Source organism: Argopecten irradians, chromosome 16 (genome assembly GCF_041381155.1).
Source record: "Argopecten irradians isolate NY chromosome 16, Ai_NY, whole genome shotgun sequence".
NCBI lineage: Eukaryota > Metazoa > Mollusca > Bivalvia > Pectinida > Pectinidae > Argopecten > Argopecten irradians.
The window spans coordinates 4842974-4869514 of NC_091149.1; the positions used below are offsets into that span (position 1 = coordinate 4842974).

The window sequence follows — 26541 nt, forward strand, 5'->3', positions numbered from 1 at the left end:
TGCTTCAAGTCTGGCACCTAGTGCAAAGGAATTTTTTGTCACTTGACAAGAATACCTTAATTTCTCATGATCAGCCTATATCAGCTACAAATTATAAAGATATACATGTCTCATCATGTAGACAATCTGTAAACTCTAATTACCAAAATATATAAGCATGTTTTCTTGGTTTTTATTTGTCTTTGCTAATGTCCCTACATATCAACACAACTCACAGCACATTGTGAGGAGAAATACTGTAAAGTAAAAAACATACACACAAATAGTGATCTGGGCAAGAAAAAGTGAAGGTACAGATAGATCATGAGTGTACAACAAAGTAGATTGTTCCCATTGTTGTATATTGTTTTCTATGTAGATGTGTAGTTCTATGTGCATGTCATGAGCTCTTGTAAGTCTCAAAGAATATGTGATATACCGTATACATGTCAATCCATTTGTATGATAGAATCAAACCTGAAATAAAGGACACCTTTGTATAAAGGACACCTCTATATAAAGGACACCTGTCTATAAATGACAGACTCATGAATCCCAATTTGTGCCATTTTCTTTATAATTAACCTCTGTATAAAGGACACCTCTGTATGAAGGACACCTTTGTATAAAGGACACCTGTTTATAAAGGACACCTCTGCATGAAGGACACCTCTGCATGAAGGACACCTTTGTATAAAGGACACCTGTTTATAAAGGACACCTGTCTATACAGGACATACTCCTACACCCCATTTGGTACAATTTACTATATAATAAACCTTTGTATAAAGGACACCTTTGTATAAAGGACACCTGTCTATAAAAGACATTTTGCTGTGTCCCTATTTGCTAGCCGTTAAGTATCAATATCAAATTTTGTATGATCAAATCATGAAATGAAGCTGTGTGGAGGATGATTTACTCATGATGTCTGCTCCCCGTCCTGTCCTATAACGTCCTGTCTTGTCTTGTCACACTGTCAGATGTCGGTTGAGGAATTCATTAATGTCAGGTATTGTTTATCATACCAATATTTGAGATTAATATTTACATATAAACTGAAATTCTATTCTTTTTAAAAAGATGTCTCGACATAATATCACAAGCCCTACACCTTTAGGTCGGGAGTTCGGATCCCATGTTTGGCAGTTGCCAGGTACAGACTACTGGTTGGTGGTTTTTCTCTGGTTACCTGATACATCCTTGAATTGAATTTGACTGATAGTAGGATGTTGACCCAATCGAACCAAACTATTAAGAAGAGATCCAAGTGGTCCACTGGTCAATTAAGGAATCGTTTAGTTGGTTGGTGATTTTTCTCCTGATACTCTTTGTCTTATTGAATCCTTATAAGAGTTTGATCAAATAAGTGAAGTACCAGCTGGTTGCATTGTCTGCAGTGAGCTTTCAAATTTACATTTTCACATAATCTTATGAAAAAATTCATCTGGACTGTCTAAATTCAGGATGTCTCAGGATAGCAGATGTTCAATTTCTTTTCTAGATCATTTGATTATGCAAGTTATCTTGTTTTGTCCTGACAAAATCAACCATGAATTTTTGTGAATCTTTTAATTCCTTTACGTAATGACCTTTGAATGTCTTATTTTACAAATTTATGGTCAAAAAAGTAACATAATAGAATTGATTCACAGATAACTTTCTGAATGGAAGGTACAGATTGACTTCGTAACTTTGTTGTATCCGTTTACAAGATCTGGCTTCAAAGAAAAATGAAGAAAGCGTGAAGATTCTAAAACCAACAAATTTCAAACAGTGACTTATCCAATGCAGGAGAGTAGAGGATTTTAATTGGTTGCTTCGACACGACGTACTTTAGAGTAATGCAAAGCTGTTTAATTGAAGGGCGAGAAAAAAAACGACACTTACACACGTCAACTACCCTGTTATTTAGAGATCAGTGAAAACGATGTAGAGATAAAGTGTATACAGAATATCTTGACATAATGTGTGTTGTCCTTTTGTAAATGAAACGGGAAGCCGTTAAATGCTGGGTTGTAAATGGGAGCGAAGAGTCATGCTGTCGATACAGATAGTATAGAAATGTACGGCAATTATCAGAAATGGCATAAATATGTAAATTTTTGTATGAGTGCCGTCAAAGTATCAGATAATTCCTCAATGCGATCCTTTTTGATGGCAATCTCTTTGACAGGTGAGCCCTAGAAGAGTTCAAAAGTCAATTTGGAAGGAGCAAAAAAAATGTTTATTTGTTAAAGAATGATTAGAATGTAGGTGTTTTATATTCTATGTTAGATTTATTTTAGTTATTGCTTAAATAAAGCAGTTAGGTATGTTGTCATAAATAATTGTATTGGTTTATCATATATCTCGCATCTGAACAAAAACAAGGGGGTGGGGGGGGGGCCTTGGGGGTACATGTACGGAGGGGATGGGGAGGGGGGATGTATTTACGGATGTTATCCATGATCCTGGTCTGTCTAATTCAGATTTCATTATGGAGGCAAACTGGGCACCAGATCCTTAGTTGATGATTAAATAACGTATTTGACCAATAGTAAGCACCCTTGACCGGCTGACCCTATCAGTGCCCTTTTTGAGACCTCATGCAATTTCACTTTGAATTAAATGCTAAGAAACTATGATTTCTTCTGCATATTGATTTAAAGGCTTTACAATAATTTTAAGAAATTTTAGCTGAGATTTTGTTATATTAATTAGCACTCCTTAGGGTAAGTACAGCCCTAGAATTTCTCTGCAGAATTTCACTGGTAGATTATCTCCCCCTAGTTTGAAACTTAACATTGGTTAGGCAGTGACAAGTCTAGCTTGGAGGTCAACAGGGAGCAGTTATATCTTAGATTCTATTTCAAAATTATATGACATAATAGGAGACAAAAAACTCCAATTTATTGTACATGCCAATATTTTATTAGCCACATGCATGGTTCGTTATCCAAACACGGTCTCTGTTTTCAGTTCAGTCCTTATAATGCACGGTGCATATATATACCTAGAATGATTGGAGCCAATATTGAATGAAATCATACCTGTATGATTTGATAGAAAATGTTTGTCTCTTATTCATCCGAATGAAAGTACCCACTGCTGTCAAAAATGTTTTATATTTAATCATGCATGACCTCACGGTATGGCTTCTGACCTTCGCCTTGGTTACCCAGTTGACAATGGACACGCTTAAAAAATGTCAAACCAGAAAAGAAAATATATGAATAAGTTACTGTCATGGGTCAAGAACCTCTTACATTCAGTTTTTATTGGAAAAATCTGATGTTATGACATATTAAAGATGTATTTAGAAAGTTAGATACTATTCATAGATGAAATCATGCGTTTAATATTGGTATTTAACATATACTTACATGTAAACATGGGGTCAATGTCTTGATCTGGGCGTGAATGTTTTGTTGTGGTATTAAATCGAAAATGTATATACCGTATATAAAACTTATTGATTCTATTTATATACAGTGTAACCTGTTTAAACCGACCCTTGTCTAATCCAAATCCTGTCAAGTCCGATTGATGGAATTTTCCTTCATAATTTTAGTAATTAAAACTTGTGTAATCAGAAACCTGTCTCAACCGACAAAATATGCTGGTCCAGATGACATCTGGCTAAGACAAGTTGTATTGGGCATTTATTTATAAAATTTTGAAACATTGTTGTACACTAGTCCTTGATTTTTTACAACATTTCATAGCCTTTCCGAATTTTTTTACTTTAGCAATGCTCTGAGCTTGTCAATGACATAGTTAGACGACTAGTTTTGTCTGCATGTTGTCACTAATCAGACTGTCTTGAGCTGTATGCTTCAGTGTGACTGCACTATAAAATGGACAAATGATTCTACTATCACAAGGAGACACAACATGAACATACCACAGCCTCCCAAAACATACCCACTCACCACTGATGTTCATAGAATAGAGAGACTTATAAGGCTGCATGTCCTAACTCCAGTAATTGAAAAGATATCAATCAAAATAACACCAAACCAAACTAACAAAATATATTTTACCCAAAATTTCTAAGATAAAACCAAAGAGTGATGATTGAGAGTCTGTATTTAAATGTCGATCAGAGACACAGAATATTCAGTCTTCTGGTTTTCTTGAAAAACAAGATAGTCAAATTTTGTGCTTAACAATTAATTTGTGATCATTTATGCCATATATATATCTATAGCTCCTGAAGTCAAACGCTAATGAAAAATTATATACCTTCAAAGAAATAATGAAGCAGGCTTACAGACACATCTATAAGTGTTTTGGACTTTAAATCAATAGTATGCATTTAGAAAAAATAACTTGGAAAAAAAAAATAAAAAAAACAATACATGTGTATGAATGACTAAATCTTGTGTGACAATTAGTAAACTTTCTGTTTTTCTTATACATTAATTTTTAATGGCTTGCTCAACTGTCCCTCCTGTTTTCAAAACGAAAGAATTCATTAAAATATTTGGGTACAAATACATTACATAGAAGTTAAATCTACATTGGAATCGATACATTTCCGTACAAATATTTAGATAACAAACATTTGTGATTTGTCACGGAGAACTTTGTGGTTACGACTTAATCCTGCAGTGATTCTAACGTATTTACTCATCAGATTTCGGACAAATTAAATAATCTCTTATTTACATGTCGATACAACTAACGATGTTGATTTTTTTTATCGTAGCGTGACTTCGAAACCCTCTGTCAATTTTCTAAATCCTTAAACGAACACGTTGATATGGATAGGACTTAACCATTCGGCAGACAGTAACGGATTAGTGACAAACTTTGGACCATTTGATAATTATAGATCCTCTGTACAAATGTTTTTATACCTAGGTAGGGACTTTTGACGTTGGGAAACAGGTGGAGAATGTCAACAGAGATAGATCTACATAGATATACATACTTTGTGTAGGGTCAATAGATTATGTAAGACCAGTAATGGTTGTTCAAATAGTACTGTACAAACCAGCTAGGGTATTGTCAAGTTTCGCTAAAGTCAGCGAAACAGAGCATGGATATTGTAAAGTTAGGTTTCATTATTTAAAGGTCGTATTGTCATAGTCGTTTTCATTCGTCAATTAACGGATCTACTAAAAGACCTTATTATGATATAATGTTTAGAAGGAGTTTTCATAAAACTACAACTTTTTGAATAGCTTAGTAGTCTTAAAAATCAACTTAAGAGAGTGAGATAAATTCCATATCCAATGAATGGTGCCTCTCCATCTCTATTCCCCCATCATGGCATGAAGTAGTACTGAACAAACTGACTGGGAAATGATGTCATCGGTAGATGTTTCAAAAAGTCAGTGAAGTAGAGCATGCTATATGACTGTGAAGTTATAGGATCGATAAAGAATTTTAAAGGCCATATTGCCATGAGTTCAAAGGGGAGATGACTTCAAACCTTTATTAAACATGTATATCAGTTATTGCGATCTAGCTCAAAAATTGAATAAGTTCGATAAATCCACATATGATCATAAAAGTCATGTAGGAAAAGTTTTTATTAGTATTGATTTGTGACAGGTCGATTTATATACCTCATGTGACAGAATGTGACATTTCAAATCTCGACTGTTTCACAAGATTTATGATTACTAGACATGCATACATTTATATTTCCATAAACGTGTGTTTTGTACATGTGTTGTCATACATTTATGTGAATAATGACGGCTGTCGTGATTATGAATAGATGACTTTACATTAAAACAATGATAGATCACAGGAGTTCAGGATAAGTATTGGTAGAAAATGCCTCGTAATTTGTCATAACGGATAATCAGATGTGGTATTGGTATCGTATTTAATACATTTTAATGTTACACAATCGTACTTTAAGCACTTTTTTCATTTTTGCGTTTGGTTGGAAGAGCCACGTACTGCGCAACTAAACAGCCTCAAAGAACATATAGCTATTTAAAATGTTTTGTACAAAAATTTGGTTTTAATTATTTACGTCCCATTAACAGCTAGGGTCATTTAAGGTCGAGCCAGGTTTATTGGTGGGCGAAATCCTGAGTACCTGGTGAAAACCTCTAACCTGCTGTAAGTGCGTGGAAGCTTGCCCCCTGGGATTCTTTTATAGTAAGCTTGTTACTGATTTATCGTCTACATGACTGGGCCTATAACACACATGGGATTCGAACTTTTGATCTAGAGTTACAGAGGCCTACGTAGTGTATTACACAAATAGGATTCGAACTCATGACCCAGAGGTAGAGGCCCAGGGTATTACACACATGGGATTCGAACCCACAACTCAAAGGTAGAGGCCTAGGGTATTTCACACATGGGATTCAAGGTAGAAACTTAGGGCTTGTGATAATATGCAAATGAGCGTAACCTGGCAACAAAGCTTTCACATTAGTATGCATTTGAAACTGTATACCGGTATGTATTTATCACTGCTATATACCAGCTGTCACATTTTGATTGATGTTGAAACTCAACAGTTAAAATGCTTGTTATTTTATACAGCTGAATAAAGTATATTGTATTTTAAAATATCAAATATACGATATTGTACCTAATGACCATAGTCTCATTAGCATATAAAAGGAAGAATACATATTTTAATATTTAAATTTTATTCAAGCAATGTTCAATCTTAATTAACGACTGGGCAATTTCTTTTACTGCCTGTTTTTAAATTTTAAATGACATATACAACCCACTTACATAATATCATAAATAGTGAAGATTTAACATGAATTGTCTGACCAAAATTTTAGTGCTGGTTTTCAGAGTAATCTCCTCTTGAAATTAAGGAATCATTTATTTTTTTTAATCTTATACATTCATGTATTTATATGCTTTTGAATGAAGTCGTTAATTGACGAAAGAAGTTGCCAGCCTATAAGGTCATTCAGACCAATGTCTTAACAGGTAATCATTCTAGTTTTAACTATCTGTTTTTTTATAATTTAAAATATCAAAACTTCAGAGCATTTACCGTAAGTTTTGTGAATGGTGATAGAGGCCCATTGTAATTGTATATGGAGAGAGAAAAAAAAGCAGGAATTTAATTGCTACAAGATTCCAAGCCAAACAATGAGAAGAAGTTAAAAGTTTACACATTAGATCTGAAGAAATTCAATCTCGCTCATCTTTGTCAAGTCCAGGTAGACAGATTCTTCAAAGGTTAATTGGAAATCGTTTAAAAACTTAAATTAATCTAGAACTCTTTGATAGATATCCTAATTGGACTCATTGAGAAATTCTTTGAAATTTGAGAAATAGTTTTATACATGAACGAAATGCTAGATATTAAGATTTAATTTGTTGATAAAGAAATGTTCAAAGCAGTTCATTGAATTACGTTTTAACCTAAGTTTATTTTCAATTTTAAGGTGTCATTGAGAAATTCCTTGTCGGATAAGGAAGTTTGTAAGATTTCGTTCTCTAACTGGACAATATGTGTAAAGCAGTGCATTGGAATCATGTTTCAACTTCAGTTATTTTGCATGTTTAAACTGTCATTTTTGTTTATCTACAACATGAAGGAACCGTAGTTGAACAGTACACTACTGTTTTACTGAATCACAGAAGACCTTGTACAAAAAGCACCAACTGGTCGCAATTGCCAAGTAGTAGACACATTCACACCTGAATACACATTTAGACTCTTCTAAATCAAAGACTAAACCAGTCCATTATGGGATTAGAGGGATGAATAGGAGTTAATTAGGTACATTGTTCCAACATTTTGTTCCATTTGCCCTTCATTCTCAAGATTTCTAAGCTCAAATTCCTGGCCACCCGGGGCTGTTGCCTGAGGTACTGATCAAAGGACATTGGTTTTTCTCTGGGTACTGTGGCTTTCATCCAATCTTTTACCTGGGCATATGTTCTTAAATGACCTTGGCTTAATTTAAAGGCAGGTATGAAAAATAAGAAAAATAAACAAAAAGCCACAAACTTATGATAAAATGATCTTCCACCCCACCCTGTCCCTGACACCACTGCTAATAATCCGGAATCTGTTCTCGATAAAAAATTCAACAATGTGCGGTGATTTACAACATTATTCTGATTCATTTTTACGCTTCAACACACTATACTGGTGTTGATAACTGAAGCATTGTCAAGCATGTTTCCTCCGATTTTTTTATATCGTAAATCATATCAGAAACTGCACCGACCAGAACCTTGCTGGACCACCAACCGCCTATCACCAAAACCATTTTCTATCCTGTTAAACCGAACAACAGTTTGCACCTATCAGCCGCCTCGCCTGTTCAGAAAGGTCTCGACTTTCTACTGTATTTATAAGTATTGTCTAATGGCCTTTGTACCCTCGGACCACCAAGCTTGTCGTCAGGCATGTAAACCGACTGACAAGACCACCATCCATTTATCTAGACCGAAAATTGTCATTTTATCATGATGTAACGGCATTCATTGAACCGTGAAGCACAAGTCCATAGTAGCGTATTATTATCCGTCGTTGTTGCAGTAAAATTTACAACAATGTCCGCATTTTGTGTGTAGACTTTCATTCAGGTGTAGTGTTCATTTCGAAGTTATGCAGAAACTTACTCCAGGTTTTTTTCAAGGTGATTTTAGAATAGAAAGTTTCTTTATTTACATATATAAAAAAATGCAACTATAACAAAAATTATTATTAGATATATAAAAAAAATGCAACTGTACCAAAAATTTTCATTAGCTTTGGTACACAACAGTGGTCTTGTATTTTTTTTTCAGCATTACATATGTATTTTATTTCAGGAAAATGTATGCCATATGTTGCATATTTAAATCTACAATAGACTTTTGTAAAAAATTTCATCTACTAAAGTTAGCATATTATTAATTTTTGATAAACAGTCTTTTCATGTTTGGAAGATTACATAAAATATATATACAATTTGAGAGTTATGATTTTGGGGTTGAAAATTTCAATATATTTGTGTTTTGTTTACTTGTATATTGACTACAATATTATATTTTCTCAGGATTACCATGAAGGAGAACAAAGGATTTATGGTTGATGTCTATGATGGGAGAAGTTGGCCAGTGGTAAGTCAATAATCATTTTTTTTAAATTCCATTACATTATATGGAGATATTTGTTTTCAGGAATTATACATTCTGACGCATAAGACAGGGATTTTATATTAGTATACATTGTTACACATCATGTTCTACTTGGATTCATTGTGTAACTTGCAGTTCTGGCCCCGATTTCTCAAAGTAAAAAGTGCAGACTTAAGTCAGAACTTTGTTTCGAAAAATCGGGGCCAGGTCCTATTTGTTGAATAAAGCAAATCTACATGGTTACGAGAGCACTTTATCAAGGTATACATTTGTTTTTACAATATAATGCTCTTTATATGGTGTACAAGTATCAACTATATGGTACTGTTGAAAATGTGTCTGTTCTCCTAGTCTTATAAGAGTTATCTCCCCTCCATCACCCTCATGTCACCAGTACCAGTATCGACAGTATGTGAAAATTTGTGATGAAATCTCATAAAGAACATCAGATATATGTGTACGTAGGATGAAATAATGAAGTTTGTGGAAATAATTCTACAATTCCAGACCTGTATGTCTTCTTACTTATTTTACCTTTGATGGTGGATATTTCAATTAATTACCGAAGAACATTAGGTAATGCATTTGCCTGAATCATATAAAAACATCAAAACAGGAGACATTTTACTACATTTTGCTGTACTTATTAAATATATAGCTCCTTGGAGTAGTATAGACCAGCCTACAGGGGAACATTAGGAAAATATATGACTCGAACATGTGTTTAATGTTTCCAATAATGTTGTACAGCTCTCATTAAATTAGCTGGCCTATATTTTGTTTCATTATCAAAATTGCATATCGTACATGTAAAAGGATGTTTCATAGCAGTTTCATTATAGTGATTAATAAACATGTAAACTCATACGAAATTGAGTTAAAAAGTTTCCGAGTTTGTACTGTTTGTGAGTGTACAAATTACTGTATGTACTTTAACAAAGATATTTTATAAACATTCTTTTCAAATACAGACAATGTTGATAGTTCATTTTCATATCTGTCTAAAAATCAAAAGAAAAAACCAAACTTGGCTTTGTTTGAAATAGATTATCAAATAAATACCCGTTCCACAAATCCATCCCCCAACTGTTTTGTTGGTGCTGTGAAGAAATTGTTATGTTTTGAAGGAAATATTTTGTTGGTCAATTGAAGTACATATTTTGTTGGTCATTTGAAGGACACATTTTGTTGGTCAAGTGAAGGACACATTTGAAGGACACATTTTGTTGGTCAAGTGAAGGACACATTTGGTTGGTCATTTGAAGGCATTTGAAGGACATATTTTGTTGGTCATTTGAAGGACAAATTTTGTTGGTCATTTGAAGGACACATTTTGTTGGTCATTTGAAGGACAGACTGTTGGCCATTTGAAGGGACTTTGTTGGTCAAGTGAAGGACATATTTGGTTGGTCATTTGAAGGACATATTTTGTTGGTCAAGTGAAGGACATATTTTGTTGGTCATTTGAAGGACATATTTTGTTGGTCATTTGGTCATTTGAAAAAAATATTTTGTTGGTCCCTTGAAGAAACTGATTTTTGGGCCCCGAGCAGACTTGAAGGGTCAGGGAGTTTGGTGGTCACAAACCCCAGTTTGAAAATCTAATTTATAACCATGCTACTAAGAATGGATGTCATAGTGATAAACTATTCTGATGATAGCTAATTTGGCAAGGTATTAAACGGTTATTGATGAAATTACAGCGGTCTCACCTGGTCTAAGTGGTACTAAACGGTTAGAAAATGTCTTCGTCCCACAGAGAAAACCATTTCAGGGTTTAACAGTACACCTTTTACAGGGCACTTATGATGCCACAAAAGGACCCCCTGGGACCTAGGTTGTCCGGAAAAATTACCAAAGCACCACTTCAATGTATAGCTCTGTTGTAAAATACCTGTGGGTCAGGTGTACCCGACTCAGGTAGATTTTGTAATCAACAGGTAAAATTTTACTATCTAAGGTATGTGATAAATACAGTAAAAGTATGTTCCGTTCAAACAGGTATAAAATTATCAGCATTTGACGGACGTCAAGTGGGTTTTTTGTGACCTGTGTGATCTCTGAAAGTGAATTGTATGTTGTAAAGTGGTAAAAGATATCTGAAGAGACTATTAGTCATCGATTGCACACTGGCTCACTGATAGTGTTATATAGATTCTATGCAATAGCAATATGCTGTCAAACCTGTCTTAGAGCCCACCTCAGTACTTAAAGACCACTGTCTTAATAAGAGGTTCCCAATTGGTCAATTATAACACAATTTAACCTGTGTATAAAGACCACTTGGCTATCAAGACTATTTTATCTTCAATTTTTGGGTGTTTTTTTATAGGCAGGTTTGACTGTACCAGAAAATGGCATTGAATTTTTCAAAACTAAGGGAGATAACTAGGTGATAACCTTATTTACAGACCGGGTAATCAATTATAAGGACTTAACAGTTTAAGGAGGTGGAGGAAAACTGAAGTACCTGGAAAAAAATCACCAACTCATGGCCATGGGGTACCTGGCAACTGTCCCAATGGGTGTTTCAAACTCTAAACCCTGAGGTAGATATAGGGCTAGTGGTGATATTGCTGTTGGAAACCATTAAGGCTCAATTTTCCGTCTTTGCATATTACAGAGTTATCTGCTCTTACCTGTATGTATTAATTGTGACGTCATGTGATTGGGAGCCTAACGTCTTACTTTTAAGAGAAAACAAGGTGAATTTCGCTCGCAAAATAATGATGTCAACCCAGCAGCAAGGGAGGTAACTCTTTAATATCCGAAAGATTGAATACGAAGATAACTGGATGATGATAGGCAAATGTAATGTTTAACGCTGTATTAACATATTATCAAAGCTTAATTTGTTTATTGAACATAACTATTAGGTATAACATTAATGCTTTCTTAGTGCTAATATACATTTCAAAATCATCTCAGTTTAAAATATTTAAATGCTTACTCACATATGGAACATATCCAAATTTCTAAGTATGGGTGATCTGGCATTTAAATGTGCAAATTAGATTTCAATACATTTCAAATGCCATTTACTTTACACTTATATTTTTTGGTGTATACATTTATTTGGTTTATATTAAACCTTGAAAAGTGCATATCAATTAGAAAAAAAATATATTATAAAGTTCCATTTAGATATTCATGATTCATTTAAATGAAATATTGAAATATATACCAAAGGTTATATTAAAACCATCGTCTTGCTTAAAGGTTATAGGAATACCGTGTATTTTCAGTTTAATGGGCAAAATGATTAAAATATTTCATATGTTAGCAAGTTATGACATTAGCATATATATATTATAATGATCAGGCATTTTTCATAAATTCCATAGAAAATTCTTTCATGCATGTAAGTACGAGCTTTAAACATTTTAATGCGTTTGATATGTAATCAATTTTTAGGTCGTAGTATATTTAAATAAATTATTTTAAAGGAATATAGTGACTTCTCATGTATCACAACCTTCAATGGAGTGTAAATTTAAGTGCAAAATTTATTTTGAACTTATTGGGATAATGTTGAATTTGCACATGTATAGTTGCAATATTATCTCATGCACCCCTGAAGACACATTTAGGCTCTTCTAAATCAAAGACTGGACCAGTCCATTATGAAAATTCAGGGGTGAATGAGTTTACTGTCATTACCATCATATAGACAATTGCAATTTGGGCAATCATTTGATAATTCCCCTTAGATTTCATAATGGACTGTTCTTATCTTTGATTTAGAAGAGCTTAAATGTGTCTTCAGGGGTGAAGGAATTAATCATAAAATGCATAACAGAAAAAAATGCTTAAAAAAGATTATTGCTAAAATATGGACATTTAAAATACATTTGACATTTCTTTAGTTGTTAAGGACAACACCCACCATCTTGACTGCCCTTTTACCTGACCTGTTTATTGGTATGCATTAAGATTTAAATTGTAATTTGATTGATTCAGATATCGGTACTGTCGCATTATAATGTAAAATGGGATTATTTTCCGACAGAATTCTCCTACTCGTGGGCCGATTGTACAGGACAAAAGGTTAACTTTTCACGACCGTCCATCTAAATCTGTGACAAATCCACGAGACATCCGCACCAATGGTAGACAATGACTGTTTATTTTTACCTGAGAGGTGTGGTATATCATACCTCTCCTGGACAACTTACCTGGTCACCCTGTAGGCTCTTTGTTGTCCGAAACATTCCTCCGTATCAGAAATCCTATATATTTTGATTTTGAAATGGACTATTGAATATTCAATCCGTCTTTTCTGTACAAAACACCCCTTGATTAGACAGATCTATTTGTCTGTTAAGGAGTATAGGGTCTCTGTTGTTTGGGTAACCCCAAACATTCATTGAAGAATCTTTCAGGAAAGTTCATGAAGAAATGGGATACTAAAGGGACAAAGGACTATGATACTGTTGGTAGTGAAAAGATAGGACTACTTAATGATTCATACTTAATCTACTGACTGTTAATGATACACAGTACAAGGACAAACAGAAAGATAACCCTTACAGTTATAATGACGATTGAATTAAAATTAATATCCCCTTCCTTAATTGGTAGGGGCGACATGGCTGAGTGGTTAAGGAGTTTGAACATTAAAAGCACATATTATAAGCCCTCTACTTCTGAGTTTCGAGTATGAATCCCATGTGGGGCAGTTACAAGGTACTGACTAGGTTGGTGGTTTTTTTCCAGGGCATCTGGTTTTCTTCCAATTCCAAACCCAGAATGTCCTTAAAATGACCCCGCTGGAAATAGGGCACCAAACAAAAACAAACAACTATAAACCAATGCCTGGTAATAAGCCCAACCATAACAAAAGGCTTGAAATTTTTTATGCATATATTTTATAATGCACTCCTTATGTAGCAATTAAAATGGCAATTTTCTGATCCTTATCTCTGGTGATTGGAGACTGATTTAATATTTGTTTACATTCTATCAAAAGTCTGAGTCATTTCAAGTTTAAGAGAAAAGCTGGAATACCTGGAGAAAAATCACCAACCAACAGGTATCTGGCCACACAGGGGTCCTGTATATATGTCGGTAATGAAGCTATAATGTCATGCTGTTTCCAGTTAAAATTTATTCATAATTTGACCTCAATGTGGTAACTGTACCTTGAAAGGACTGTGTGAATTTGAAGGTTATAAATATATTCACTTACCAAGAAAGATATGAAATTGGATTCGGTATATATGTGTATATAAAGTGTCCTTTATGTTAAAATTGCTGTACTCGAGCAGGTAGTCAGGTAGCTCGTAATTTGCCTCTCTGGTAGCTAAAAACATACATTGTCAGCTCTTATTGCAAGTTATAGAGATCTTAAATGTCCCATTCATGAAAAATAGCTCAAAATTTTCCCCATAGAATAATGATACATAATAATTTGATGGTATTTTTTTACCCTTGGAAAAAACTGCTTAGGCATGAAAATGAATGTCTGTTTGACAGGCCAGCGGGGACAGATGATTGTGTTTTAAAGCTACTAGCTTTATTACGGCTCGTATATGTCAATCAACAGCCTGGGAAAGACTTTTCTTCTCTCAAATACTAGTCAGACCATTCGTCTTAAAGTATTAAATGTATTTCACCAGATTTATTTCTTTTCTCAAGGTTTGACTATTATTTCCTTCGAACTCAAAAGCATTTTCTTTGCTTTAAACCTGAAATATTTTAAATATTCTTTAAAGAGTTCACTGTTATCTTGCTGTCACTGTGTTTAATTGATTAGATTAAAACTCAGGCGAAGGATAGTTTTCCGAAACAGACTATACTCAGGTAAAAAAAAATTGTGGCATATTCAGGTGTAATAGAAGAGGTTGTCCTTTACTGTATAATGACTGGGTGGCTTGTCATATAAGCTCACGATTCGGCATTAGTCGGGGTCAGACCGCTAAGTTCAACACCATGATATAGTTTACTTACACAAAAGATTTTTTTCTAGTGTGTACAACTTCACAGGGATGCCAGTACAGTTAACGTGGTTCCCTCATTTTTTGCGAAAACAAGTATTTTCAGTGTTTACGTTTGCTTAACGAGATTAGGATTTTCACCTGTTGTTATTGTTGATCTACCTGAAGGGAGAGTTTGCGGATCTTCTTTATCAGGAGCAACGATTTAAAGGTAAGTTATTAGCACCTGAACAATGGATAGTATTGATTACAATTTATTACCTGTGATGGTAAACAGGTAGGGGAGAGAGGTAGGGTGTAGGTGCTAAGAGGGTCCGTAACACATTGACACAAAAACTTAATGGACAAATGGTCGGAATTCTCACAGCTAAAGGTAACAGATCAATTTATTTCTATCGCATTCTTAGAGTTTTTGTGTTAAATCCATTTATCTATATTGCATTTTCATAGCTTTTGTGTCAACAAGGATGATATGGGTTATAAAAATATGTTTATTGGTAACTTTAATGTGCAAGAGACACAAATGTTGTGATAAAGTTATTGGTTAAAAGACTTGAATGGTCATTGCCTAATTCTTTTATTGACAAGTTCAACACATTTAAAATGTAGAATGTTTATTTCAATACTGTATTTCAAGAATATGAACCCGAAATCTCATGTTTTACCTTGCAACATTACATAATAAATTAAGTATATTCATGTATCAGTTGCTTAAATTTTTTTGTAATATAATGGCTGAAATTGTTTGCTTAGCCATGGAGCCGAAATTATGGGTAATTTATCTTGACAACATTACATAATATATCGGTAAGGACATGTGTATTTGTGTAATATATTGCTTTTAAACATTTTACGATTTCATGTCTAAAATCATTAACCCTGCAGCTAAAGAACCTTGATTTTTACTTAATTTATCTTTTTTTTAAATCCTTTCAAACGCCAGTTACTGCCATGGTAAAAAGAGTTTGCCCCAAATTTGGAGTGTTTTTGTCACGCATATATTAAATGTCAATTATCAGCGTTCTGATTCCTCGTTAGATTACGAGTTCATAGGATGGCTGGAAATGCACCAATACACCAGCTGTCACTCTCGTTAAAGATTGAACATCTGATCTCGACAGAGAAAAAATATTAACGTCTGGGTTTTAGACATGTATTACCAGCATTTAATGATTTGATCATTTAGTTAATGCTCATATTGAAGTCAAAATTCCATTAGTGGTTTTTTTCCCCGAATATCCCTTCATTTGATTTGATTTAAGGTAGGCCTTGGTATATGTCACGATTAAAGGTTGCATATGTGTAATTGTATAGCTATACAATGTAGCATAAAATTGATTCTTTGATCAAATTGATATATATATGATGTTTACCAACAATTCCTTTCTGAACTTTTGTCTTAATTTGCCTCAAATATCAATCATTTGACATTCTTTCTCAATAATTTTCAGGGTTTAACATTTAGCTTTGAAAGAAGTCTCATAATATTTCATTATATTACCCTATTGTTTTTCATTACCCTAGAAAACTTCTGGATCTTGGGCATAATTAAATTGTTTTTTACGTCTGACCCAGAAGCTTTCTGGTGACCCACATTCATTTCATTAACAAGAATGACTTTGACTAAAACTGCCAGAAAATCATCTAGCACATGTTTTCTGGGTTGAATAATGTATCATATTGTATCAGAGACGGAAAGTTAAATGTTTCATATGTAAATATGAAATTTTGTATGGATAATCACCTCATACATCCTTATATATCTTACAAATTGCAGGTGTCAGATATTCTAGCATTTGACAAATTACTCCAAGGGCAGATACGTCTTGAGTTTTACTTCTATATGCTACACAACCATGACCATCCACAAGCTTTCAAACACATAGGCAATTGTAATTAATATCCAGATTAGTATAAAGAGTCATATGCCCTTGTGGATAGGTATCAATTGTGATTGTAACCCTGGTCAATACTATAGCCGCAATATACCTTTCGGCTTGATTCAGGTTGAGCATCATACAAGTAAACCAGAGGTTCCGAGTTCGATCTCAAGCAGAGGCAGTGATTAAGTCTTGCACTCTGTCACATATTTTGAGATAATATTGTGGCTACAGTTACATGAAAGTTTATCATGAGAACATGGCCGAAAATTACAGCGTTTTTTCTTTGAAAAAGTCGACATAGCACTCACAAACATATAGTGTGATAATCCAAACCTTACCTCAAGGGCAGATAACTGTGTAACATACAAACACAGACTGTATCAGTTGACATAATTTGTTTGAAAATAATCACAAAAGAATATGGATTATTATAAATACAGAATTTAATGAGATTATAACCAGGTGGTTATGTTAATACAATCAGACCACTGGACACTGGTCAGCTGTGGTCAGTCCACAGGTGTACCTAATACACTGTGAATACACTGTGGTCAGTGTCCACTGCAGGCAGGTGTAATGCCACCAGGTGGGCTTAATTAATTATAGTCGGGAGTGACCAGTCACGATTAATTAATGAAGGTCCTGATAGGTGTATGTACATGTGCTGTTCGTTTTGATACTAGTTGTTGTGGTCATTCTCTTATTATTTTTTCCCTTGGGTGATATTGTACAATTTTGCTAGTATGGTCATTGTTAAATAGCAAAGTGGTTATATATTATCTTTTAATAAACAGGTCTGAGATTTGAGTTGGGCAAGCTTTAGTACTGATTGTAGGTTGGTGCTTTTTCTACAGGTACTCTGACTTTCTTTACTCCATATTCATGTCATGCTACATAGTTACAGGGAGCCCTCAATAATCTGAACACTTTCGTCCCAGTCTAAACCATCCGGATTGCGAAATTTCTGTATTGCTGGGTTATGTTTGTGTAGCTAATAATCAAATCCATGGCATTCCCTGATATTTCTGTTCGGATTTTGAGTTTTCCGAACTAGTATCTGTGTGTCATTATTGTCGAGGGTGCCTATATAGTGTGTAGTACACCTGTGTCATAAAGATATAACGTTTTGAAGACAAGTAAACTATCAAATATTAGGATGTACAGTCTACTGACATTGACAATTCTTAATCTCTTTGATATATAAATTGATTTCAAGTTCTTATTTGGGTTCTCCATTCAAACATGACTCCAAAGAGTTTGTCAGAATCAATGTTGTATAGTAAGACACAAACTGTTTGTAACAAAATGACTTTTGAACTCCACTACATTCCATAAGAGAAAAAAATCTATAGGTGATTCGATAGAGATTGCTTTTGTAAATTGCACATATATTTAATTGTTTCTATGATAATGTCTTACAAGTGTTATTCAGCTTGGCATTCAAAGATTACTTGAAGAACATCATGATAAGATAGACTCGATATTGTCAAACTTTTTTTTATTTGTCATAGAATAACGTTTTGGTATTGTAAGATAGTCTAGATAGAATCAATATTCTCAAACTAAGAATTTTGGGGTTTTTTTCCCTTCCTTCTTTATTTTGTTCAAGAATAACGTTTTTGTATTTTTGTGATTTTGTTTCTTCATACCGTTTATCTTTGTTATTATACAACCTGCCCTATACAAACATTGACAGTTTACTTTGAGTCATCCGAGTGTCATATACTTGGTACGACAAAGACCTTAAAATATTTCACAGATAAGGTCCTATCGGCCAAACAAAGAGCTAATATAGACTTAAATGTTTGTGCATGTGTAATGCCTCACGATTCAACAGCCCGCCGAGTGTTGATTGTTTTTCTATTATTTATTAAACATTGATGAATATCCGCGTTATTATTGTAAATCTACAGTATATTATAATTACCAGCCGGCTGAATTAATTACCCTCAGATATGGTCATGGATCCTCCGACACTTTACCAGCTAGAGCTGTTATCGGTTGTAAATTATTTATTGTCAGATAATAGAAGATGTATAGGCTATAGGTTGTTTCAAAAATGTGTTCTATAATGACTTTAATAAGAATTTAATTAATTAAATATTTATTTGATTACACATAAAAATTTGAAATTCTGATAAACTAAGGCAAAAATCTGCAAAATTATCAAAAGTTTGATTGGAAACATTAAAAATGATCTGTATCAAGATTTGTTCCCTAAAAAAAAAAAGAAAAAAAAGATAAGCATTTAAATTTATTTGGAATTTATACATAGGCAGCGTTATCTCCCCTTAATTGAGTTATCTTTCTTTGATTGAATTATCTACCCTAGATTGAATTATCTTTCCTAAGATTAAGTTTTAAACTTTTGATTAAATTGTAGCCTATGTAAAATTAAGTGAAACTTAGAGAAACAATGAGGATATAGATGAGCACATGTAAGCATGAGGTTTCTTTACTTTATTTTAGAATTATTTTTGAGATTGATTAGTTTTACTTTGCACACTCAAGTCAAGAAAATATTTTTGTTCTATTTTGGCTCTATCAGACTGGTGTTCTGACAATTATTTTAGATGGGCTATTTTAAGATAGAGATACAAAGACTCTTGCATACACAGTTTTTGTTATATTTTATGACTGCATTTTGACATTTTAAGTTGTTTCCCAGTATTAGACAAGGTATTTTTATAGCCTATGATTTTCCTGCCCAACCTGTGTGTGACAGTACCAGCTATATAATTACATATAAGAACATGCCCTGACTATATCTCCTAGTCATCTTACACTGTAATTGTAGCCTTGCACTGATGATTTACATGTAACTCGTGGATAAATGACATGTATCACGACCTTTGACCTTCAATCCACTGTCCAACTCACTCAGCATTGTTAGCTTCATATCTTTTTCTCAACTTTTTGCGATTTTGATTAAAGAAAAAAAAAGATGTAAAAATATGACAAATATTGAATAATTCCTGATTGTTTTAGTTTAAGGTAAAGGGAAATTTCTTAATCCTCTATGGATAGAATAAAAAAAATTCCCATAAATACTTTTCATTAATAAATTTGTAATCAAAATCACCAATAATAGAACTGCAATATGGCATTTTTTCGTTTATTTATTGTAATTTATGAAATACTTGAGGGCTGTTTTTGCTGAATATATTCAAGAAATCAACATGTTGATCACAGTTGGAAGCCTGGAATATGGACAGCTGTCAATAGTACTGTTACTGAGCCCCCATTTTTCACTGGGAACTCTGGCTTTCTTTATCCACCCAGCCTAGGCATGTCCTCAAATGACCTTGACTGATAATAGGATAACACAATACAGAGATATATGACTACAGTGGTAGATGCATTGTCAGAATGCCAGTGGGTATATGTAATGATGATTAAATGTCACAATAACATGATCTGGACTGTGTGTTGATGTATGTCAAAGTCCTACTGTAGGAATGTCTGGTCTGTATTATTAATATTTACATGACATAGGGAATGTCGGTGAGGTACTGACACTTTGAAATTGTCAGGTTTCGTGGCCATAAAACAATTAAGTTCTCACATATACATTTAATAAAGTTTATGTGACTTATCCACAGTAGGAGATAATGTTATAAAAAGTGAAAGACTCCTCACTTTTTTTTACTGTAGCCCAATACTTTGCACAAGAAAATGAAGTTTATAATCAAATGTCAAAGATCATTATAACACATTCACCCCTGAAGAATCATTTAGACTCTTCTAAATCAAAGACAAGACCAGTTCATTTTGAATTTTCAGGGGTGAATAAATTAAAGGCAGCAGAATTAAGTATACAATTTTGCATTGTACTTTATTCTTAAATGGGAAGTCCCTAAACTAGGTTCAATTGCGTTCAGTTTGATAAGACCATTTGGATCTGTCCCAGGAATGAAAATTAAAATTTTATTGAATGTATATTTACAAAGCCTATCATGTTTAACAAATGAAAAGACTTGGCAAAGAAAAAATACCATACTCAACTTGTGGGTGGGAGCCATTAGGGTCTTTGTTGGTACATATATATTACTTATATATATACAGATGTTTCGATTATTGAATGAATAAACAAAGCTATTTTATCGTAAATAATTTCTAAAATAAAATGTTTTCATCAACAAATCAATTTGGCCTCAAAGAAAAGTGAAATACAATGCAAAAGTGCTTATTGAAGTTTAGGAATCTTAGGTACATAATTTTTTCCTTTTTTTTTTATTTGTTGAATGAATGAAAGATCTATTTTTAAAGAGAACATAATGAAATGGTTTGAGATATTAAAGTTTGTCATGGTGTCCTACAAACCAGTTTTTATGGAAAGTTGAATTCCACAGCCTCTATACAGATTTCAAAAGATCGACCTGGAGCAGATTTTGATATTAAGGTAACTTAACGAAGCGTGAATTTTACCTGTAATTTACCTGTAATTTAATCTGAAAACCACCTGCCCCATTTTCTCAAAGAGTCCAGAAGTCACTGGATTAAATTATTGCTGAATAAAGTGTAAAGAATTTACATTTAAACGTCTGTTGAAATTAAAAAGATTAAATGGTTAAAAAGATTAAATTTAAACCGGGATATAAAATATATTAAGATTGTTATGTCGTTAAGTTATATGAGATTTTGCTCTGCTAGTGTTGTGTCATTCAACTTCTAATCTTACATTAGTCTTCTAAGTTTTTATCTGATTTAAAATTCCCAGCCATTCATAGTTCATGTTTCAATCAAATATATGTATATAGATATATAGATATATATATGCATATTTCAGTTTCAAATTTCACATTAAAGCTCTGTATTCACATATAAGCTGCTGCACTAATAAGTCCTGTCCACAAAAATGGCAAAATAACCTGCGGCCTTTCCATGAATAAGGCATATCCACACACAAGCAAAACAAAAAGACGAATAAGACACATATTTATTAAAACATTTCACAAAGGAGCCCTGTATGAAATAGTTAGCCTTGAAATAAGCCCTGGTCTAATAAATGTTGGTGCAATTTTAATTGTCAGACTCCCCCCCCCACCACAGAAGTGGAGGGATTTGTTTAAGGTTTGATGCTATACATGCTTTAATGGTGTCAAGGTCAAGGTTAACAGGTAGACATTTAATTAGGTCAAGGTCAACCATAGGCAGACATTTCCATAGGTCAAGGTCAACAGGAAGACATTACCATAAATCAGTCAATGTGAAGAAATTATCTTTTGTCAAAAGTAAAGCACAAAGAAATGAAAATTTACAATGTGCAATTGATGTGAGGTAGATGAATTTGAATATTTGTCAGATAATTGGTAAATAAAGTTTCTAGCTTCTGTTATCTGTGTAAATAATTGGTTCCGCTCATTCAAAATAAAATACACACATCAGTCTAGCCTGTAGATAAGAGTACATGTGAGTTCTATACACACTGTTGAATATTTACGACAGACATTTACTATTTAATTTAATATCTAAGGCACCTCATTTGCATATTTATGAGATATAGTGCATCTGTTGTAAACCTGTGATGTGGGTATATGCTGATTTGAATATTTACGACCTTGAGAATCGATGGGTAGATAATAATACAAAGTCACTCTTTAATGTATAAAGTCTAGTAGGAGAAAATATAACACACATCTACAACAATTTTTCACAGCTCTATTGCAGACGTTAACATCACAAAATATTATGTAGGAAGCAAACAGTCTTTTTAAAATCCTCTGAAGTACCACAAAATTGTCTCGAACTTTTCAACATGACCTTCACAACTCGCCCATCAATTAAGTTAGGTTAGGTTTTTATAGTTTTCATTCAACTCTGTTTAAATACACAGGTATATAACTTCTGCTTCAAGTCAATTTGAAAATTTGCCATCTTTGAAGTTTTTTCTGAAGCTATAAACTGTCAACTAATTGTAGCTTAATAACAATACAGGCTTGTTATAAATAAACATCTACATTTAGACCTAAATATCACCATGATACATCAAAAACGTAGTAGTTAATTTGGTTGTAATTTGTTTACTGCTGTTGAAATAGACAGGATGTCGGGTAACACAAGTTATATATAATAAATAAGGCCTGGAGATGTTGACATTCACATAGTCTGTCAGTTTATGCAGGTTTATCAGTGTGTTGTATTAGAGAGGTTGTCAGTTTATGCAGGTTTACCAGTGTGTTGTATAAGAGAGGTTGTCAGTTTATGCAGGTTTATCAGTGTGTTGTATTAGAGAGGTTGTCAGTTTATGCAGGTTTACCAGTGTGTTGTATAAGAGAGGTTGTCAGTTTATGCAGGTTTATCAGTGTGTTGTATTAGAGAGGTTGTCAGTTTATGCAGGTTTATCAGTGTGTTGTATTAGAGAGGTTGTCAGTTTACAGAGGTTACATAGACAATACCCTGAGATATTGACAGGGAATCTTCAGTAGACATTCACACAGGGATTTAACATTACCCAGCCACTGTAGTTGATTAGGAGTGTGACCCAGAAATCAATGTTTACATATGTTTTATAATATGTGTCCTCCAAAACACTTCACATGGGATAGACTACACAGTACACATGGGACCTGTTAGAGTTAAAACCAGGGCTCTGGCTTATGTTATACATAGTATAGTATAGGGCTGTGTTAGGTATAGCAGGCTGTGCCTTTATGTTATAAAGTATAGAGAACTATATCTTGGGTATAGCAGGCTCTATAAAGAGCTGTTTTTGGGTATATAGCTTGTGATACATGTTGAGTTAGCCAGTCCCTGTGTCTACCACACTACACATGGTGTATGTACAGAACAGGTGGACTTCAGTACAGAACTAAATAGGATTTGTACCACTAGGTTGTATACAACACCGGGTACCATTACACCACTACTCGGAGTACCCATGAATCTCAACCTGGACAGCATGGATTCTAAATCTAAATTTTGATTTTCATTTGTGAAATTTGTGTGAAATCTCTACCAGGAATATTCAGGAGTTTATAGGTAAGTTCACAAGAATATCCCTTCAATGGGTTCACCGGTCAGGAAGCTGATCGAATGACCACTACATAAATCATAGTATGAAGTGTCTGTCATAAATAATAATGTAATTCTGAATATTTGGATGGCTGTATGTTAGTCTATGATGCATCATTTCTGTTTAAATTCTCTTTATATTTCTTGGAGAGTAGTGTTTCTTATGCTGGGAGGCTACATGCATGTATAAATGGCCGATTTGTTTACTAACATCCATTTTAGTGGTTCTGTACCAGCGTGGACCTGGACAAGGTTTGCTATGTCACTGAAACCCCAATATCTTGGGAAGATTTGGACTATTGACTATGGCATACATATTCCTACCTTTAAATTCTAATAAAGATATTGTGAATGGTATCTGACATATAAAAAGCTGAGATGTATTTTTGTGTATAGTTAATATAGGTTACCCCATGGCGGGCTGGTTTTAGGCGGGTAATGTAGCTGTCCTCAATAAACTTGTATATGCGATAATCAGTTCTGACAGTGCCTTACATGTTAAATTATTCTGGTAAATATTCTGAATGTTTATTCTAAAAAGACTCTTTATACAAGTGTCAGAGTTAGTTTTAGTATCACACTCAAAGACACCACAGACTGCCTGTCTTATACCATTTTCCCAGCCACTTCCTTCAGTGGTGATGTAACTCAAGTCTCTCCCCCTCCCCCCTACCCCTCCCCCTCCCCCCTACACCCCCCACCCACCACACACACACCCTCTTTCTTTCTGTTCTGAACCTTAAATGTTCCCCCTCTCCCCCCAATTCCACAGAGTGACCCCCACCCCTATCAGTCCAGACCTTTCATATCTTCAAAATCTGAAAGAGTCCTCCTCCTCATCCTTCAATAAATTTCTTCCTTGACCTCTTCCTCCATGTTACTGTGGACTCCTCCTTCTCCTTTTCTTTCTCCCTCCTACTTTTCTTCCGTCCCTCCTTCTTGCCCCTTTCCCCATTCACCACTTTCTCATCTGTTGCTTCTCTATATCTGTTTCTTTTCTTTTTTCCTCTTCTTCTCCCTACAAATCCCTTGTCATCCTCTTTCTACTTCTCTTGTCCTTGTCTTCATCTTTCTTTCCTCCTCCTCTCCCCTAGCTTTCCTCCTCTGCATTCTCAGAGAGCAGGTGGCCATTGTTTCTGACAGCTGATTAAGTTTAACTTCACACAAAGAATTATGGCTGAATTAAATTGAAACTCATATGTTTCACACCTAATATAGATCACGTGTTAAAAATTCAGTTAACAGATTAACATTTTTGAAATTCTCTCTAATTTGACATTTAAGGTTTGCAAACATAGAACTGTTATGAGGGTCGAATAGAGTGCATTGTGACCAGTAGTACATGCATACTGAGGTTTGTGGTGGCTAGGAGGTGTTTATATGTGTACTGTGTACAGGGGAAACAGCTAGTATACCATTTAGTTGAGGAGGAGACAGATCAGATTCTGACCTGTATGGATATTATCAGGTGAGTTCAAGGAATTGTTCTGCCTTTAATTTAATCATGTATTTTGCAAGTAGATGCCTGTGGTGAAAATTGATTTCGTTAAAATCTTTCGGACTCGAATTTTCAATTTATACCTTTCCTTTGAAGACATTGTGTTAGGTGATATATTAAAGGCCTGTAGGACGATTTTAAATAAAATCACGGACAGGAATGTCATCCTTTCACATGGTAAATTTCATTTACATAGATGACATATTAGGTAAGGTTTAATGGCACATGTAAGTCAATTGATAAAGCCTTAATTAATTGATAAATGGATTTCGCAGCACTCTAACTTTGAATTTGTCCGTACTATCATGGTTTGAAATCTGTCTTTGTAGGTTTTGAGGTTTCTTTATCTCAGGTGAACCTTCATTCTAAGTCTGAACCTGCATGATTCCATAATGTCACTGTTTTTATAGTTTTTGTTCACAATTAAAAATTAAAAAGATTTATACTTAGAAATGTAAAAAAAAAAGGGAGTAAGTTCTGTTCAAAAGCATAATTTGGGAATATACTTAGCAGATGGATATATGACTTTTGAGTTTTGTCTTCGGGGGGAAAGACTTGGAGAAAGGAGGGAGGAGCAAGGAATAAAGCGGCATTTAACTGGCCATGGGTTGATCATCAGAGTCCAGGTAACTCAGTTGTTAAAGCAGAGGTCCCAAGTTCGAACCCTGGTCTGGTCGCTAAAATTTCTATTCTCCTTTTCAATACACAATTGATATTTCTTAATCAGGAAGCAAGGGTTACTCGATCAGTGCACCCTCTCTCTCTCGGACCAGTGTCCAGTCATGGTCAGGGAATATGGGATGGTTTGAGAAGTGGACTGTAGATAAACTAATCTAGTCATATCTTACCTGTAAGAGATGAAAGCGAAACACAGTACATCTGACGTAGGTACATCTATCGTCTGTTTTTGTTTTCCTGCGTGACCTTGTGTGACCTTGTAAGTAGATATATAGGTGTTATTTTGGTGACATCACCAAGTCCTGGAATGCTGTACAAACAGAGAATTAGAGAGAGTATTAATGAAATGTCAGTCTGATGTTGACACGAACTATGCTGACCCCCAGGGGACGGAGATACGCTGAACCCTGGGGATGGAGATAGGAGTCTGGAGTGGACATTCCATCTCTGGACAGCTACTGACCTCGGAAACGCTGCATGACCTTACAAAACT

General features: G+C 34.2%; 1 protein-coding gene across 5 annotated transcripts in view; it reads left to right on the forward strand.

The window, feature by feature from the left end:
* The window catches only part of LOC138311067 (dentin sialophosphoprotein-like), an 86244-nt gene that overhangs the window by 15590 nt on the left and 44113 nt on the right, over window positions 1-26541 (forward strand). Inside the window, exon 2 of one of the 5 annotated variants that reach the window (XM_069252497.1) lies at window positions 8958-9021. In XM_069252497.1, the coding sequence (XP_069108598.1) occupies window positions 8958-9021 (64 nt within the window). Of the gene's footprint in view, window positions 1-8957; window positions 9022-14931; window positions 15187-15275; window positions 15349-23526; window positions 23840-25248; window positions 25341-26541 lie in introns of those variants that run through there. The other 4 variants (XM_069252500.1, XM_069252498.1, XM_069252501.1 and 1 more) reach the window with 4 other exon arrangements.